The 16,419-nt window shown below is 38.8% G+C and overlaps 1 protein-coding gene across 4 annotated transcripts in view; it reads right to left on the bottom strand.

The window, feature by feature from the left end:
• Window positions 1-16,419, bottom strand: part of ANO4 (anoctamin 4) — a 231,453-nt gene that overhangs the window by 27,027 nt on the left and 188,007 nt on the right. For 3 of the 4 annotated variants that reach the window (XM_030478489.1, XM_030478484.1, XM_030478485.1), the window contains 4 exons: window positions 10,444-10,526; window positions 5,734-5,874; window positions 3,660-3,824; window positions 21-57 (listed from right to left, as the gene is read on the bottom strand). In XM_030478489.1, the coding sequence (XP_030334349.1) occupies window positions 21-57; window positions 3,660-3,824; window positions 5,734-5,874; window positions 10,444-10,526 (426 nt within the window). The remainder of the gene's footprint in view (window positions 1-20; window positions 58-3,659; window positions 3,825-5,733; window positions 5,875-10,443; window positions 10,527-16,419) is intronic. The other variant, XM_030478486.1, reaches the window with a different exon arrangement.

Genomic DNA, 16,419 nt, shown 5'->3' with positions numbered 1-16,419 from the left:
TTGTATTTAACATTCCTTACCTAAATTTGTCAGGAAAAGAGCAACCTTTTCATACAGCTGTAACAGAGAAGAAACAGCCTCTTAGGTATATGACCAGCTCAAAAATTTAGAACTGTTTTCTAGGTAGAGTAACTTCTCCTACGTGTTAAATCTGACACCCAAATGGTCTCTGTGATGCTCTGATAATGATGCTAATAAAACTATGTAGTAATAATACAGTAATGATATAATCAAACAAGGAATAGTAATATTTTTAAAGCTAATACTCAGCTCTTTTCATCCACAACATATGGAGAAAAAAATGCTGTCACTGTCCCTATTTTACATACAAAGTGAAAAAGGGTAAGATAACTTTTCTGAAAAAACAAAGCAGAACAATAGCACAACTCGGATTTTTTATTTAGTTACTTATGGAATATTTATCTCACATTAAAAAAAAAAAAAATAAAAAAGATCACCGTAGTAAGAACATGCACTGGTATGTTGGGTATTTTGGGCTTTCTGGTTTTGTTGGGAATTTTTTTGGTGCTGAAAGGAAAAACACTGGGGAGACAGGGTTGCTTCAGAGGAAGTCTTTAGTAATCCCCACCACCAGACACATTTTTTACAATGAGTCAGTGACACTGTTCTAGATCCCAAAGTGGTACTTTCTGTGCTTAGCAGATACCGTGCTCTCAAACTCACTGGGAGAACGATAACTTCATAAAGCTTACGAAAAATAACTTGGAAGGTTTTCACATTTAGTGTTTGCAAAGGGTTTTTAAGCTATAAAATACATTACCACGAACATCAGTATTAGTGTAAATTAATACAATTTCCATTTGCTTTAAATGAGTCTGGAGCCTGTTCCCACAAAATGCTAAATGTCCTTAACTCTCACTGATGCCTACAGGGATACAAAGCTCCTCATATTTCAGGCTCAAGTACTTACTTATTCCTGAAATGCGTACCAGCAATGTTTCTTTTCATTTGCAGTTATCCTTATAAACTCTAGATTAAATTGAGTTATGCACAATTTACAGATCAAACTGCCTGCTTAAGAACTGAAGTCACCCTGAATTATCATCTCATCCATGTTAACAAACACTTCTTGCTTAGGAAAGCTTTTTGCTGCCTTTGGAGTAAACAGTTTTGCTTCAAGTAATGAAAAAGGTGATTTCTTTTAGTTTTAAAAGGATCTAATAAGGACAACTGTAAAAGTGCTAAATGTCTGGGTATTTTATATCCCAATCCCAGCAGGGAGCGTGCTATTTTACAAATGTATATTGCTCTGCAGAAGAGGGTATCAAAACTGTATTTTGTTGCTATTCCTCCTGGAACAGTAAGACTGTGTTAGAGATTCTGTTAACAATGTTTGGATGTAATTATCGGCTACTGAAGTTTATCACTACTAGTCACAAGGGGCATTGTTTAGGATAATATTTGTTCTGCGTTCATACTTTTTGTGGGTGATATCACTAGAATTAACAGGTTTTATTAACCTAGGTAAAGGTTACCTCTTCCCAAATCAGGCTGGAGGATTATCTGGGAGACATTATGCTTCGAAGGTCATTTTGTTTTGTCATGGTGGATGTGTCAGCGTATGTGCCTAGCTCTCAGAGCATCCGGTCTAGAAGTTACTTGTGGTCTAGACCTTCGCCCTGATGCTTAGAGAGATTGTCAACCCCTATCAGAATCACTGGCGGTTTTCCAGGCTTCCTAGCAGTGAATTCCCTACTGTTATATACATCTGGGTCTATTCTGGTTTTATTACTGTATCCTTGCTTGCTCTCTTGCTACTTTTCTTAAGTCACTGTAGAGAATTCAACTACCTGAATTGTTCCTGGGGAAATATTTTTCCAAAAAAAAAAAAAAAAAAAAAAAAAAAATCCCATTACTGTCCTTCAGCATTAACTATATTAGTCCACTGTGGGAAGTGAGTGATTATGTACTTAAATCCTTTCTTTCAAAAGCTCCTACAGTTTCATATTTTGGGGATCTTTTGTTTCCATGAGCTATATCCAGATCTAAGGCTGTGGTATTTATTGCATGGTAATGAGTGTAAGGCTTAAGAAATCCATCTTTGCTGTGCTCTACTTATTTGATGTATTTTAGGAAAGAAAACAAAGTTTCTCAAAAGGCACCTTCAAGCCATCTTCCATTATTTTAAAAATTTCTTTAAGCTGTATAACTCTTTGAGAACCAAATAATTTTGTTTGTGCCGTAATTCTTTGTTGCTGCTTCACTGCATATACAATGACTTCTACTGAGAGCTTGGAAATGGGTGTACTGACAGATACATATAGTTTTCTTTTTATTTCTTCTATGCTTATTGTGTGCTCTAGGTGGATTAAAGAAAACATCCAAAAGCTCCAGATGGGAAACAATAAATCAAAATAACATAAAAGAAGAGAACCCTCAGTACAAATTCAGACAGAATAACAGCTTCCACCTCTTATTTCTTTTCTTTCTCAGCCTATATCCCACCTTAGGGAAAATATAGGAAAGTAAACAGTTCTTGACAGAATGTCCTAGTCACCAATCCAGTCTTGCCTATGTGAAAGGGAGCAAAGCCTCTCAGAAGGCTTTCCTTTTATATAAATGAGGGGCTGTTAAAATGAATTTTAAGATGATGGAAATGCATGGGTATTGCACAGGAAAGAAAGTGGTCTCCAAGCCAGCACTTGGAAATATGCAGGCCTGAAATAACATCTCTTATGTCCCCTAGGAGATAAGTTAGCATATCTCCTGGAGCAAAAACTAACATGCTTTTTGCAGAAAAATCTTGCTATTACTGAGTGAGTAGAGATACTCCACCCTGGCTCCAGTACCTGGATGTTTGTAGGTTGATCCCTTCTCTTCCTTAAACCATACTCTTATCATGCCAATTGACAAAACCCTGATAGTAAACCTCTTGCTAACAGCAACTAAGACACACTGCTATCACAGCAATATACAGGAGTACCTGTATCTCGATGGAAGGATGGAACTCATTCCCCATATAACCTATGATATACTGTCTTACTGTGGCTCTTAGCACATGGAAATTTCCAGTTTTTAATTTGTCCCAAGTCTGGTTCCAAACGAGTTCACAACAACAATCTGACCTCAGCCAGCTCCCCCCCGCTCTCCCAGCCCATGTCTCCGGTGCACTCTGGCAAAGTCTATTGACAGCTCATGAGCAAGCCATGTCTGCTCAAGCGTCGTGAAGTTTTCAGCCCAAGGCATTCCTCCTGCATATGAACATTGTGTCTCTATATGCTATCCTCACTGGTAAACTACTGTGAAAACTGAACCTGGAATTACTGAAATTAGTATAAATTAGAATTAAGCTTGGCCACTGTATTTAAAAAAATAACATCAAAACACTAATTAAAAAGAATAATATTAATGAAATGGACTGAAACCTGCAAATATATGAAAAGAAAAAAAGAGGCAGATGATAAAACAGGAGTAGGGACATGTCTCCCTAAAATATTTTTTAAAACATTCAGACACAAAGTTTTGGATTTGGAATTGTACATTACATAAACAGTGAATTGTGTCCATAAACAATAATGTCATGGCTTAGCAAGACATTCCATTTCTGATGAAACAGGAACCAAAAGCATTTGGTGGTCTGCAGACTGAGATATCTACTGGTCTGATGGCTTAAGCATATCTTTGTATATGTTACTCACCACATTCAGTAGCATGATGATGCAAAAGTTGATGCATACTGCAGTCCCTGTAGTTGCAACCTGAGAGTTATTCCTGATTAAAGCCCACTTAAAGGCAGCAAAAGTGCTGACAGTCACAACACGGTAAATAACAATGCCAAAAACAGCAGCAATCACCACACAGATCTGAAGGAAGGAAAAAATCAGAGAGAAGCCATTTAAAGGACAAACAGTTGGGGATCAGCATGGGTGACTCATCTCGTAGAAACTCAGAAACAGTACCCATTAGCCACCTTATTAGATAAGGAGAGAAAGTTTCTTCAGTACAAGACATGATTATTTGCAAAAGATAGGTGTATTCCAAGGTTATTCACAGACAACTTAAGCCCATCACAACTGAAGTACATCTAAGCTAATTGAACGGGCAAAATGATTTTGAAAACACTGAATGCTAATCAAGTTAGTTTCATATTTTATTAGTTACAAAATTGATTGACATAATCCTAGTGAAGAAGAAAAAAGTGTGTGAATGTGAAGGATTGTGTCTGAATTCCCTGCATAGTATGGAGGGGAAGAAGGACCACTTTCCTTTGTTAATAAGGAACCACTAACACAGTTCAAGCTATCTGCACTGTGAGGGTCAATGCTGTGAAACTTTGAGAACAGCTCTAACTTCAAGTTTTGGTAAGTGTCTATCTCCTATGCTTAAAGCTATAATTTTTAAGGAATATTTTTACCTAAATGAGGGGAAATTCTGAGTTTTCCTAAGTCATTGGAAGCCTGCACTATGCCAGCAAAAAAACACCTTCAGTGAAAATAATCCTTGACCTGTTTCAAGGACTTTTATGGGGACAATTTGTGGTGCACACAACTCAGAGCAAGACTACTCTCTGGCACTTTGAGCAAGATCTACCACTAGGCTGAGAAGATTAATGACTATGTTTGCAAAGGGTAGGGAGTGAAAACTGTCCCCCTTCAAGAAATAAATATAGGGAAAATATACAAAATGTTGCAGGTGTGGAATAATTTCTGAGCGGAGACTACAGTCCTGAGCAGATGTAAAAGTCTTCAAAGACTGAGTCAGACAGCATGTTGGCTCCTCATGCCCAGTGTTTCTCTGTGTGTCTGTCCATCCTCCTGACATACCAGAGCACAGTTCATCTCAATAATGCTCTTGCCTTTCTTGTCCAAGACTGCATTGGACAATTTTGAAGTCATCAGGTTCTTACAAGCCCCCTGACCTGTTCCCTTCCATCTCATTCAAGCACAAAAGTTGCTGGGCTAGCTCACCCACCTGGCTCTTTACAACTCCTGAAATTATACATATATAATTTTCTAGCCTCCTGGGAAAGCCCTAGTAAATTCCATGAGGGTCTGAATTGATGCCAGTTGTGTTTTCAAGACCAGTCTACCACTGCTGTTGTCATGTGCATAACAGTTTCAGTGAAGTTGAAATATGGGGGCATTTCAGCAGAAATGCAGGCAGCTTTCTTTAGGAGAGATTTTGCTGCTGCGTTTAGTTTCGCACTTTGGAAGCGGGAGAGATGCCTCGTTTTAGGCAAGGAACATTGAGTTTTCCGTTTCAATTGCACTAGCAATATGAACTCTTCTTCCTTACCTCCTCAACACTCTGAAAAACTGGGACATATTAACATGATTAAGCACTGTAGGCATCTTAGTTGGGTTCTCTGTAGAATTTACAAAGAACAGCTGCCTATTCTGTGGCATCATTTCTCATTACTTTGCACAGTCTACACGGGGAAGGCAAGGAAATCAATGAGCTGATTCAGTCAGCTGAAGTAGGTGCCTAAATGTGATAGCACTACTATTCCAGCAGGTGTGTTGCTACATATAGTGTTATGTGTATAACCCTTGAAGGAAGGACTTAACGATCTGTGAGACTTGGTGAAGAGTAAATCTGTGTAGGACTTTAAATCTTAGGCAATTTGCTTTGTACATATTTTTCAGCCTGCAGTAAACATGCTAGAGGTTATTGTACTTTCAAGCACTCATATCCAGTATGTTTATGCTCTCTCACCAGAGATAATGCTATTTTGTATTTTTTCAACTGGTAAATAAGTAAAAGTTCTCAAACCATAAAAAATATTCCAGATGCAGAAACAATGAGTCTGCTGCATTTATCTGCAAATGCTTGATAAGGCTCTGGCTTCCCAGATATGGGGTTCATTCGTTCTTTCTTGGAGTACTTGGCTTCAAACTGCGGACGTATTTCCTCCTAAAGAATAGACAGACAGTGTTCACATACAGCACAACTAGGAAAGTTTCTGTAGGAAACTTCAGATTGTTTATCAGATAACCAATATCATTATTGGGAAGTACATCTTTGAATTCAGCAACTAGCGCAGCCGAGCTGGGAAATCAGGTCTCCCTCATGAGAACTAGAATAAATCACTGGACCCATAAAACCATATTTTGAATATTTAGTAAACTCCCCAATTAGCTACTCATCTAAACAGTATAACTAATTCTAATTATATGGCTGCAAGCCAAACAATTTTAAGGCTGATACCACAGAGTTTTCCAACCTGGAATTGATATCGATATTGGAATTCTACAACAAACCAAAAAGCAAAAAAACCCCAAAACCCAAAAAATAAAAGCCCAACACAAAACCAAATTCCTTTCTCCAAACCCAACTGCTGTTTGCTAGGTAACTGGTTATCTTCCCATTATTATCAAAAGTTTCTCAGCATTTGAAGAAGGAGCTATGCCATCTAATACTGTTCAATTCCTTCCCAACTTGGACAACATTATTTGAAGTCCTACTTTGTCATAAAAACTCTCTTCTGAAATGAAACCTGGGAATTTCTTTGGGAGACACTTTGTTACATCTGTTTACAGCCTTATCAGAAGACAGGGTTCACCCCTAGTTCAGGTAAGACCTCATGGTTTTCAGCTGCAGTAGGGCTACTACACTGCCTTGCCATCCAGGAGGTTCATGAACAGCCGTGTGTCCTGTGCCGCCTCACCCAAGTCTGACATTGAGGATGCTGTCAGAGTTGAGAGAAAGCCCCAGAGAGAAAGCAAAGGTGGACTCTCACAGCTGCTGGCATTCTATATGCATTAGGTCAAGTTTTACGATGCTCTGATGCATTACTGGAGAACTGGCCCATGGTACAGCTGGCTACAAGGGAGAACAAAGGCAGTTATGGCCTGTCTCCAGCTTTTCCACCAGGAAAAATGCTGCACATTTCTTTGTAAAAGCCAAGAACCCAGCTTCAGTGACTTCCATCCCTCAACCTGCATTTAATTGACTGAAAGTTGTAAATGCCCAGACCTTAAATGACTGCATTGAAATAGGTGAATGTTAACTGCTCATACAAGTCTCTAAAATGTGAATAAAAATAAGATATCCTAAAATCCTACATCCTTTTTTAAAATTCCCCTGGGGGATGGGGGGAAAAGTCCTGTCCCATTCTCATTTTCTCAAGTTCTGAAGGTACTTTCTCAATACAGTTAATTTCCAAATTTGAGCAGCAACCTGATAATATGGTATCACAAAAAATTAAGATGCATGTATGCTCAGCTGCAATGCCAGTGTAAGTAACTATGTGCTTAAGGGAACCAGCCCTATATTATCTGTTTACAGAGGCTAAGCATGTTTCTGAGGGGGCTCTTATTCTACCTTGCTCCAGCTGTTCCTGCCATATCAGGGCTGAAAGCTGCCAAGCAGACCATAATCTAGCAAGAGAAACAATGCAAGTAGTATTCCTGTGTGCCCAAGGACATGCAAAAGGACAGAGTGTGATAGCATTGAAGCAGGGTGCTTGAGAATGGCACCCCAGCTGGGGTTAAACCACTACAGGACTCTGCCAGCTGGCTTACCGAGCCATATACAAGAAACCCTTTCTTTTCTGCAGCTCTCTCTAAGCCAAGTTTCGATTACCTTTTATAATCTGCACTATAGGGAAGTCCTTATCATATCCACCCATTCATGAGTCTAGGTATCTCCTACAATCTCCAGCCAATTCAGATAATGCAAGTGCTATTTTTACAGATACTCTTCACACAAAACTGACACTTTGGCGTGGGCCTGTTTAATGACACCCAGCAATGCTGAGCGCAGTTTGGAGCAGGAAGTGAACAGTATTGTATCTGGCTGAGGTTAATGCTATAAAGTGACACTGAAGAAAAATTTAAAAAGTATGCTGTAAATAGCAACAGAGCTATATTTCAGCTGGGAGTGCTAGGAACTCTGCACAGTTGGTTTCTTGTTGCACACTCAGCCAAGACCAAGTTACTCTCCACGTCTGCCACCTTGCACCTGATTTACAAGAAAAGGAAATCCAGACACGCAGGGATGAAAAAGCCAGAAATATTTAGCCTATGTCTCCAGGCTGGGAGACCTGGGCACTGCAGGGACTGCTGCATGCCCTCCTTAGGTGAAAATCTAAAGTGGTGAGGAATTCACAAGGTTGCATGTCTGAAGAAATTTAATTCTCCTTCCCTTTGTCTTCATTGCTTCATTTCTTTGTCTCCTCATTTAGAACAGAAAAATGATGATGAAGTGATAGGAAGCCTTACAAATGTTTTGTATTTTTTTTTTTTTTAATCTATTTTTGGCAGGAATTAATAAATTTCTCTCTGTAGCAAAACCTTATTTTTCAATTTGACAATGAAAATTAAAGCAAGCAAAAACTAGACATGGCAGATAATGTTAATACAAATAAAAACCTTTATCATCAAAATCTTGTGACTTAAAATGGTGATTAGAACTCTTTAATTGATTTCTTTGAAATAACTACTAAAAGAAATCATCTGATTTTGTCCGGTGATAACTGAATGGAATGTAGAGAGCAAATTTAATTAGCAGCGATTGTATGAGAAAGCAGCACTTTTATGAGTAAATTTTCACTCTACGGAGAAAAAATTCTCACTGGCATCTGACTGACATGTACAACTTCATGATCGAACTCCACAGGGTGTGTCTTTTTCAATCTACATAAAACTGACTGTTCTCCTTCCTGCCTGCTTCTCAAACACGGATCATTCCAACTCTTTACTCACAGGAGAAAGCGTACTGATTTCTGGAATATTAAATATGGATTAATGTGCAATGCCCTTCTGCACTAGAAGAAGTACTCTAAATTTCTTTGTGAAATATATCCTTTTCTTTCTGGAGGTTTCTGAATCCTCCAACAGGTGAATTCTAGCAAGATTCCTATCTTGCCTAGTCCAAAGATATATTGTCCTCTATATCCCAGATGTACAAAAAAGGATTTGTAAAAGACTGAAAATCTGAATCTTGATCACTGGGACAATGATAGCACCCCAAGAAGTAAGTCTTCTTGCAAAGCTTGTGGTTTGCAGGTCATCCTGCTTGCCCCTGAAGGCAATGGCAAACTGATGAACTTTGAACCACAAAACAGGGAAATGGGAAAACAATTTTTCACCTGGGACACCTGCTTCCAAACTGTGACTGTCATAGCGGCAAAGTCCTTCAAAGACCCCAGTGCCAACAGAAAAGTGCAGCATTTGATACTCAAGAAGAGGAGGCAGTGTTCCATTGAGATGATCTTAAAGCAAGGACGTACTTGCGTTGTGCAGTAGGTATGGGTACTGGCAACTGTAGCATCTTCAGGGAAGACACCTCTGGGAGGCATCAGCTCCCACTCTTGGGATCTCACTGAACGCTGAACAAAGGAGGAACTGATACCTCAAATGCCAGTGAGATACGGATGCTCTGATGACTGATCACATAAATTTTTGAGAATCAGCTAGGTGAGTTCCTATTGGCATCTTTAATGTGACAGATAAAGGTACCATCTGGCTCACTGCTTCTGAAAAGACTGCTGTAGACCTCCTGCTGTAGAGACTTACAAAACTCCCTCTACAACTGTAAGAAGGTGGAATGAATAGGTCTAGAGCAGGTACACTCACCACTGTCGCAGGGCACCTGACTGAGGTAGGTTAAATGGTGAAGGGTGCAGACATGTAATATCCCAAACTATAAACATCTGCAAGACCAGGCTTCCTGGGAAAAACATAAAAAGGGCCTCATACTGTACCTGCTTATGTATTTTGTTAATTTAAAGGTTCCTTCTCATTCTGGGGACACTGAGCTAAAATTCTGAATTGGAAATTGCAATTTGGTACATTTGTCACCAGCAGCAGTGGCTTTTTTGCAGCATAATCGAACCTTCTAGTTCCATTTAGACCTCAGTGCTCAGTCCCCCAAACATGCTCTTTTTTTCTGTTAACCACCATAGCAAAAGGTTAAGCCTATTTCTGCTTGTTCAGTTTCATTCCCTGAGGGCATTTACTCTACCAACAGAGGATGAATTAAGTACTTTGAGTTGGTTCATCTCCCTCTGTCTCTGGTATATTTAGGTAACCAACACCTGAATATTCAGAAGCTGGTACAAGTCTCACAAGACTTTCTCTCCATCAATATTCTTAGTGGCTATCTAAACTAACAGATAAAAGCTCATTTGCTGAAGTTCATGGTACCCTGAGCTGTCCAATAATCTCTTTGAATTCAAAAGCAAAATTTGTTAGCTTCCCCCAAAGTGTATTTTTTTACTGAAATCTCCCACAGTGAAAGCCACTGAGATGTTGAAATTAATTTAGATTTACAAAGGTGCAAAAAGAAAGGACAGTTTGACCTGAGGAAAGTTTCTTCACATTCCAAAGAAAATACCTGAGGAGAAAAATACTTATTTCCTAGTTGATGAAGATCTGAAGAGTGACTTGAAAATATATCCAAAAGAAAAACATGCTTATGTATTTAACCAAATCTTTTTGTACTAAAGATTAAAGAATACTTTTTTTTTTTTTTACAAACCTCTTCTTCTTCCCAGTCTATCAAGTCCCAGTCATAAGCAATTACTGCTCGCCTTCTCTTCCAAAATTCCAGAAAAACAGTTGCTGGAGCAAATAGAAAAATAATACAAACCTGGTTTTTAGTCAAGAAAGTGTTAACAATTATCACAAAACTGTTGAATGAAGCTGTTACATTATTTTCGTTTCTTTGCAAAAATAGATTCCTTCGAACAGCAAATCATGCTGATCAAAAGTGCTTTCAAAAAGCATTGCTTTCTAAGGATTACTTTACTTTCTTCGAGTATGATTGAGGCTTTAAAGATTTCATTTAGTGCTAAATGAAAATGTTTCATTTCTAACCAACCAAGGGAGGATTCTCAAAGAATAAAATTGTTCCTGTGAGTCATCATTACTAGATACAGCAGATTTCTGATGAAGCTGAAAGTTTCCTGGGGCTATTGTAGACAAAGCAGTAACTTTCCTTATTTGAAGACCATTTACAATACACAGAAACCAGAACGCAGAGGAAGCACATTCCAATGCATGTGCAAATCTGTAGAGTACTATTGAGGAAATGGGAACTCTTGTCTTACACCTTTCTAATCCAGACCATTTCTTTTACACTACATGAGTGTGTATATGTGGTGTGGCATTCAAAACATTCTGTGCTGCACAGCCCTTATTGACAGAATTCAAAATAGTGTAATATGCCTATACATGACTGTGTTTCCATTTTGTGATGGAAAGGACAATCAAGGAAGCATTCAGTCATAAAACAATATGTTCATATTCTGGAGATTAATACTGAGTCTGTTTATGTTTATTTTTTAATTATTATTATTGGCTTTGTTAGAAGAATGGAGAAGCTGTCTAAAGCTAACAGAAATCATACGAAAGACTTCCTCTCACACTGTGAGGTTTGGGTCTTTATTGCTCACTGAAAAGCATCAGGCTGATAACCACAGAAAACATAAGCCTCTTTGTTCATGAGCTAACACATTATCAGCTGTAACAGTGTCACAATAACCTGGCTGTATGTTCCACATACAGCCCTAAAAACATCTCCTCAATGGACTATCTGCCCTACTGCAGCATATTGATGATGACGTGGCATGATACTATGCACTGGCATCAGTTTAGCAAAGTGAATTTTTAGCCAGTAAGAATCATTATACTGTAATGCATGCCAATGCAGCTAAGATATGCTTAGAAAACAAACACTGTGAGCAGGTAAGATAAGAGATCAAAAGCATGTCTAAGGAGGCAGCTATGTGGCTTGATGGCATTTTCATACATCACGTTATCCTTTGTCTGAAAGCTGGAGTTATGTTACACCAGGTAACCAGCTGCTTTGATTTAATCTAATAAAGAAAGTCAATTCAATCTCACAGGCCTAATGTTTCTATGACTTTTCATAATAACTGCAGTATGATTGGTTTGGATCAGCAAAAGTAGTAAGTACAAATGAGGCTCTACTGCTGCTGAACCACCACATTATTCATTCTGCAACTTGTCTTCTGGTGGAGCTGCTTCTTTCCTATCAGCACATATTGAATTATTTTGTACAGGCTAAACAAGCAGCCCTGCACTTTTCAGAGACCCTGGAGAAACAAGCCTGATTGATTACTACCACTCTGTTTCCATTCCAAAAAACAGCTGGAAGCAGGACTGAAGTGGACATATGTGTCCACAGTCATGAACATCTCAGATATGTCTGTGCTTCTTTTCTTCTTTTTTTTTCACACACCTGGAGCGAGAAAACTATACATATTATATTTATTATATTTAGTATATTTAGCACCTGCTAGAGTAAGTATGTGCAGTTCCTGAAGCTTCTTTACAAAGCTATTTTTCAAATCATTAAGTAGCAAATAGGATGATCTACACAGTGCTGTTTTAGCTTTTACTGTGCTACACCTTTTTTCCTCTATCCAGGTCAGTATGCACTCTTCCCTTGCTACATATTTTAAAATGTGTTATAAATAACCATCTTTGATTGATTCACTGTACTACTGAGGTCTTCTAAAAAGTACTGCATTTTGAAATATCTCTGCTTCTTCTCTACTCAAGTAATCACTAATACCCTACATCACACTGCAATGTTCTTTTCTGACTTTGACAGCTCAACAGGACACAGTTGTACTTACCCTTCTCCCATTTTCCAATTGATATGTTTAAATCAGATGCTGAGAGTTCTAAAAAAAATCCTGCTTGGAATTTTGAATTTCTCATTGGCCTTAGTTCACAGGCCTTTTTTTAGCTTTTTCTATACTGTACTTATCCTGCTTCAGAGCTCAGCCTTACAGCTCAGCAGTACAACATCCACTTGTACAAACAGCTGTCAGAACATCACTTCTTCAGACACTTTTGAAACAAGTCGTGATCTTATTTAGTTATGCAAATGACCTCTCACAGCAAATAGCTTAATCCTGACCTTCTCTCAAAAATCCTTTCTTTATTGTATTTAATTTAATATATCCATCCTGACTTACAGAATATATTCTGTACACCAGGAATATTGCTGAAGAACCTCCTTAAATTCTGTCTTCTCAGGGATCAAATCAATGTGAAAGTTTTATGCTAGAGGCAAGGTTTGTAGGTAAGTAATATCTTCTATTAGACTAACTGATATAATTAGAAAAATATGTTTTATGTTGGCATTTCTTATTGCTTGGAAAAAAAAAAAAAAGTGTTAAATTATTCATGCCAGGCCTTTTTTCCCCTCCCAACTTTGCCTTTCAGCAAGTGTTCTAAAGCTACTTCCTGTAGTGAAGGAAATATGCTTCTAGGTAGACAAGAAGAAATGTCAAAAAGCACTTTTCTTGTGTCCCTTAGTCCCCCAAAGATATGCAGAGACAGAGAAACGACCATCAGACCACCTTGTCTCTAGCAAAGCATTAGAAATCATGAATAGCTGGATTCTCCTACTGGACAGTTACAGAACTTTGCTAGTGAGCTTCAGGAAACATCTAGACAGTGACATCTTTGCACTAACTTCCCCCAGTACTTCAACTGGAAAAGCAAAAGCTACAATTCCATTTGGCTTTACAGCAACATACAGGGAATCAACTGATTACCAAATTTACCTAGATTTGTCTCCGAGAATGAATTTTTGCTGAATTTTAAATGTCAACATTTACATAGAACTGACATCTTTCATTTTCTGTCTTTGGCAAAAATCCAATTCAGACAGTAAAAAGAGGAGTTTTTCCTAGAAATGGGACCTACCTTTTCATCAGGCTTGACATATCTCAAAGTATACATAAAGAGCAAAGTGTAGGTGTTTCCCTCTACCACAGAAACGCAAAAAATGCTATTGCTCTCCTCTTTTTGAAAGCTTTGAATGTCTGGAAAATATCATCGAGGATTAGAGATTTACAAAAGGAAGAATTCTTTTCCAGCTTCTGAGATGACGACATCTCAGTAAGCATCAACAACAATCTGTTCACCAATAAAAAAAAAAATTAGCGTTTATAGGGAGTTGTTGTTTCCTATAAACCACAGCGCTTCATAGCTTCAATCCTTTTGAAAGAGTTTTTCCCTTCAGCAGAAGCTCCAATACAGAGAAGTTTATACAAACTACCAGCAAATATCATCAGTGTACCTAAGGGAGACTACCTTTTGTCCTTTGCTACATCAGTTTAAAATGAAAGTTGTCTGAAGTCCTATGTCTTTTGGGAATACATTAATAAGTATAATATTCTTTTCCTTTTTGTATCAATTACTTTTATTCTTATACAGAACTTTGCTTAAACCAGGCAGAAATACAGTAAGTGAGATGATGGGCCAATATATTTTTTGAAGTGTTTCTCTATTCCAGTGTCTCCTGGCGCACTTGATAATTCCAACCTTCCTTTGATGGGACTGACTTATCCCTCAATGAAGCACTATAAAAGATGGGTCCCTCTGCTTCAGAGTCCTGCAGCCAGGCTTATTGCTGCTCCACAAATAAAGCAGCTCATACTGATATTTGTCATGGCAATTCCTCTCCCTAGCCTGGCCACAGCAGTTTGCTCATCATCTGGAGAAACATTTTGTTTCTATTTAAAAAGTGAGTAACCCTCTTTCTGCATCAATTAAAGATGTCTTTAGAGTAGAAAGAGGAAACCTCCATACGGATTACCTCTTAATGGAAAGCCTAACCTGAACACGTCTGGTTTTGAAAACATCAGGCAAATGACTGAGGCTTCTCCTTCAAGATGGGAGTTGACTAATGGATTTAAAGACAGTGAAGAAGGTATAAGACAGTGACCAAGTTCAGGCTCAAGAGGTAACACAGTACTAGCTGCCTTTTTTTTCTTTCATTCTCTTTTTCTAAAAGCACTGCTATAATTTTTTATATGCTAGTGTCTGTCAAACTGAAGCATCTAGAAGGCTGAAGTTTTCACAGCCAATTTGCCATGCACTTGCCAGTTGTTTCATGCTGACCGAAAAAAAGCATTCCCACAGTTAAACTGCTATCATTGTTTCTTCTCTTCCCCTACGATTTACTGAGATGATGGTAATGCCTGCACCTGCCAATAGGCCTACTGCAGCCTGAAAATCCATTTAGGACAGGCAGTAAGCCAACTTATATATGCAGTACCAGAAAATCCCTAGGAAGTGTGGCTTTTCTTGTTCTAACACTGGTTTAGCCCTAACTATGGAAAATATCTCCACAATCTCACTGTTGTCTCAGCAAAGTCTTATTTAAGAAACTACAGTCTGGGTAGAGGCATAGGATTGCCTGATTCCCCAAGCCATTACCTACACTCACAATCTTTTTCCTGTTCCTGTCCCTACATCCCTCTTGGCAGCAAGCACAAAAGCACAGTATAAGCCAAAAAAGTGGTGAGGAAATCTCTCAGCGCAGCTGCTATCCTATAGTCTCGTCTCTACTAGCTAAATCATCTCTGTGGGCTTAGGTACTGGAGATGCATGGATGTACAGTCCTGGCCCACTGGTGGGGCGATATTCATGGGGACAATTGAGTCTGGGAGTCTGACAGGGATGCTGAAAGAGGGGGAGGAATGAGAGGCTAAGTGAGGTGAGGTGCAAAGTGAGGTGCAGCTCCTGTCAGCTAGGGATAGCTTAGCCTTCTCCCGCACAACAACCACAAGGCAGGACCAGGCATGGTTACCTGAGTGAGGGACTCCCCTTACTAGAGCTGCTTTTCCTACAGCCCTGGTTCTGGGCAATGCGAAGACACAGGTGCAACACTGTGAGTACAGCTGTTTCCTGAAAGCAGTGTTACTCTTTAGAAGGAACAAAAGCACTGGTACCAAAAGCTGCACTCCAAAGAGATGCGCACCAGCAGTTAGAAACAGTGACATAAATATTCAACAATGTTAACCCATCAATTTTCCTAGCTGAGATGGAAGTCCCCACCTCTAAACTGTCTTGGAAATTCTCAACTTCAGTCAGCACATTGAGAAAAAGTTTGGAAAAGCTGAGTAAACATCTAAAAAATCTTTAAGACTTAGAAATTTTTGGTGATTCTCAGCTCTGGTGTAGCCCTAAAACAGAGGTAAAATACCAAGGAAAAACATAAAAACTGTAAGATCTGTGGGTTTTTTCTTTAAGGTCATTTGTGATATTTTAATACTGTCAATATTACACAGGTCGTCTACCAATAGGCTTGATTGGTGTATGACATAATTTAATTAGTTAACTAAGGCAAAACCATAGTTTTGCAGGAGGGAACTGCGACAGACAGGTAGGCTAATCTGTGTTGTCTGATGGCTCGAATGTTGCCTCCCGGACATTTCTTGTGGACCAGTAAAGAGATCTGCAGTTTAAAATGCAGATTATAAGGATTACTTGGACAGCTTTCCAAAGCAGTTGGAGGTGTGTGAGTAATAACAGGAGAACAATGGCTAAATCAGATTAGCTCAAGCTCTGGAGCTGTGAGATGGATGCCATTTTTGAGGCACCTCATCAATCCATTTTCTAACGGTGTTAACCTCTCAGAATGGCATGGTAGCAGCTAAGAGCCTGGGCATGCTCAGGGCATGTTTGA

The sequence above is a fragment of the Strigops habroptila genome, chromosome 3 (genome assembly GCF_004027225.2).
Source record: "Strigops habroptila isolate Jane chromosome 3, bStrHab1.2.pri, whole genome shotgun sequence".
Lineage (NCBI taxonomy): Eukaryota > Metazoa > Chordata > Aves > Psittaciformes > Psittacidae > Strigops > Strigops habroptila.
This window is presented reverse-complemented; position numbering and strand designations above follow the sequence as displayed.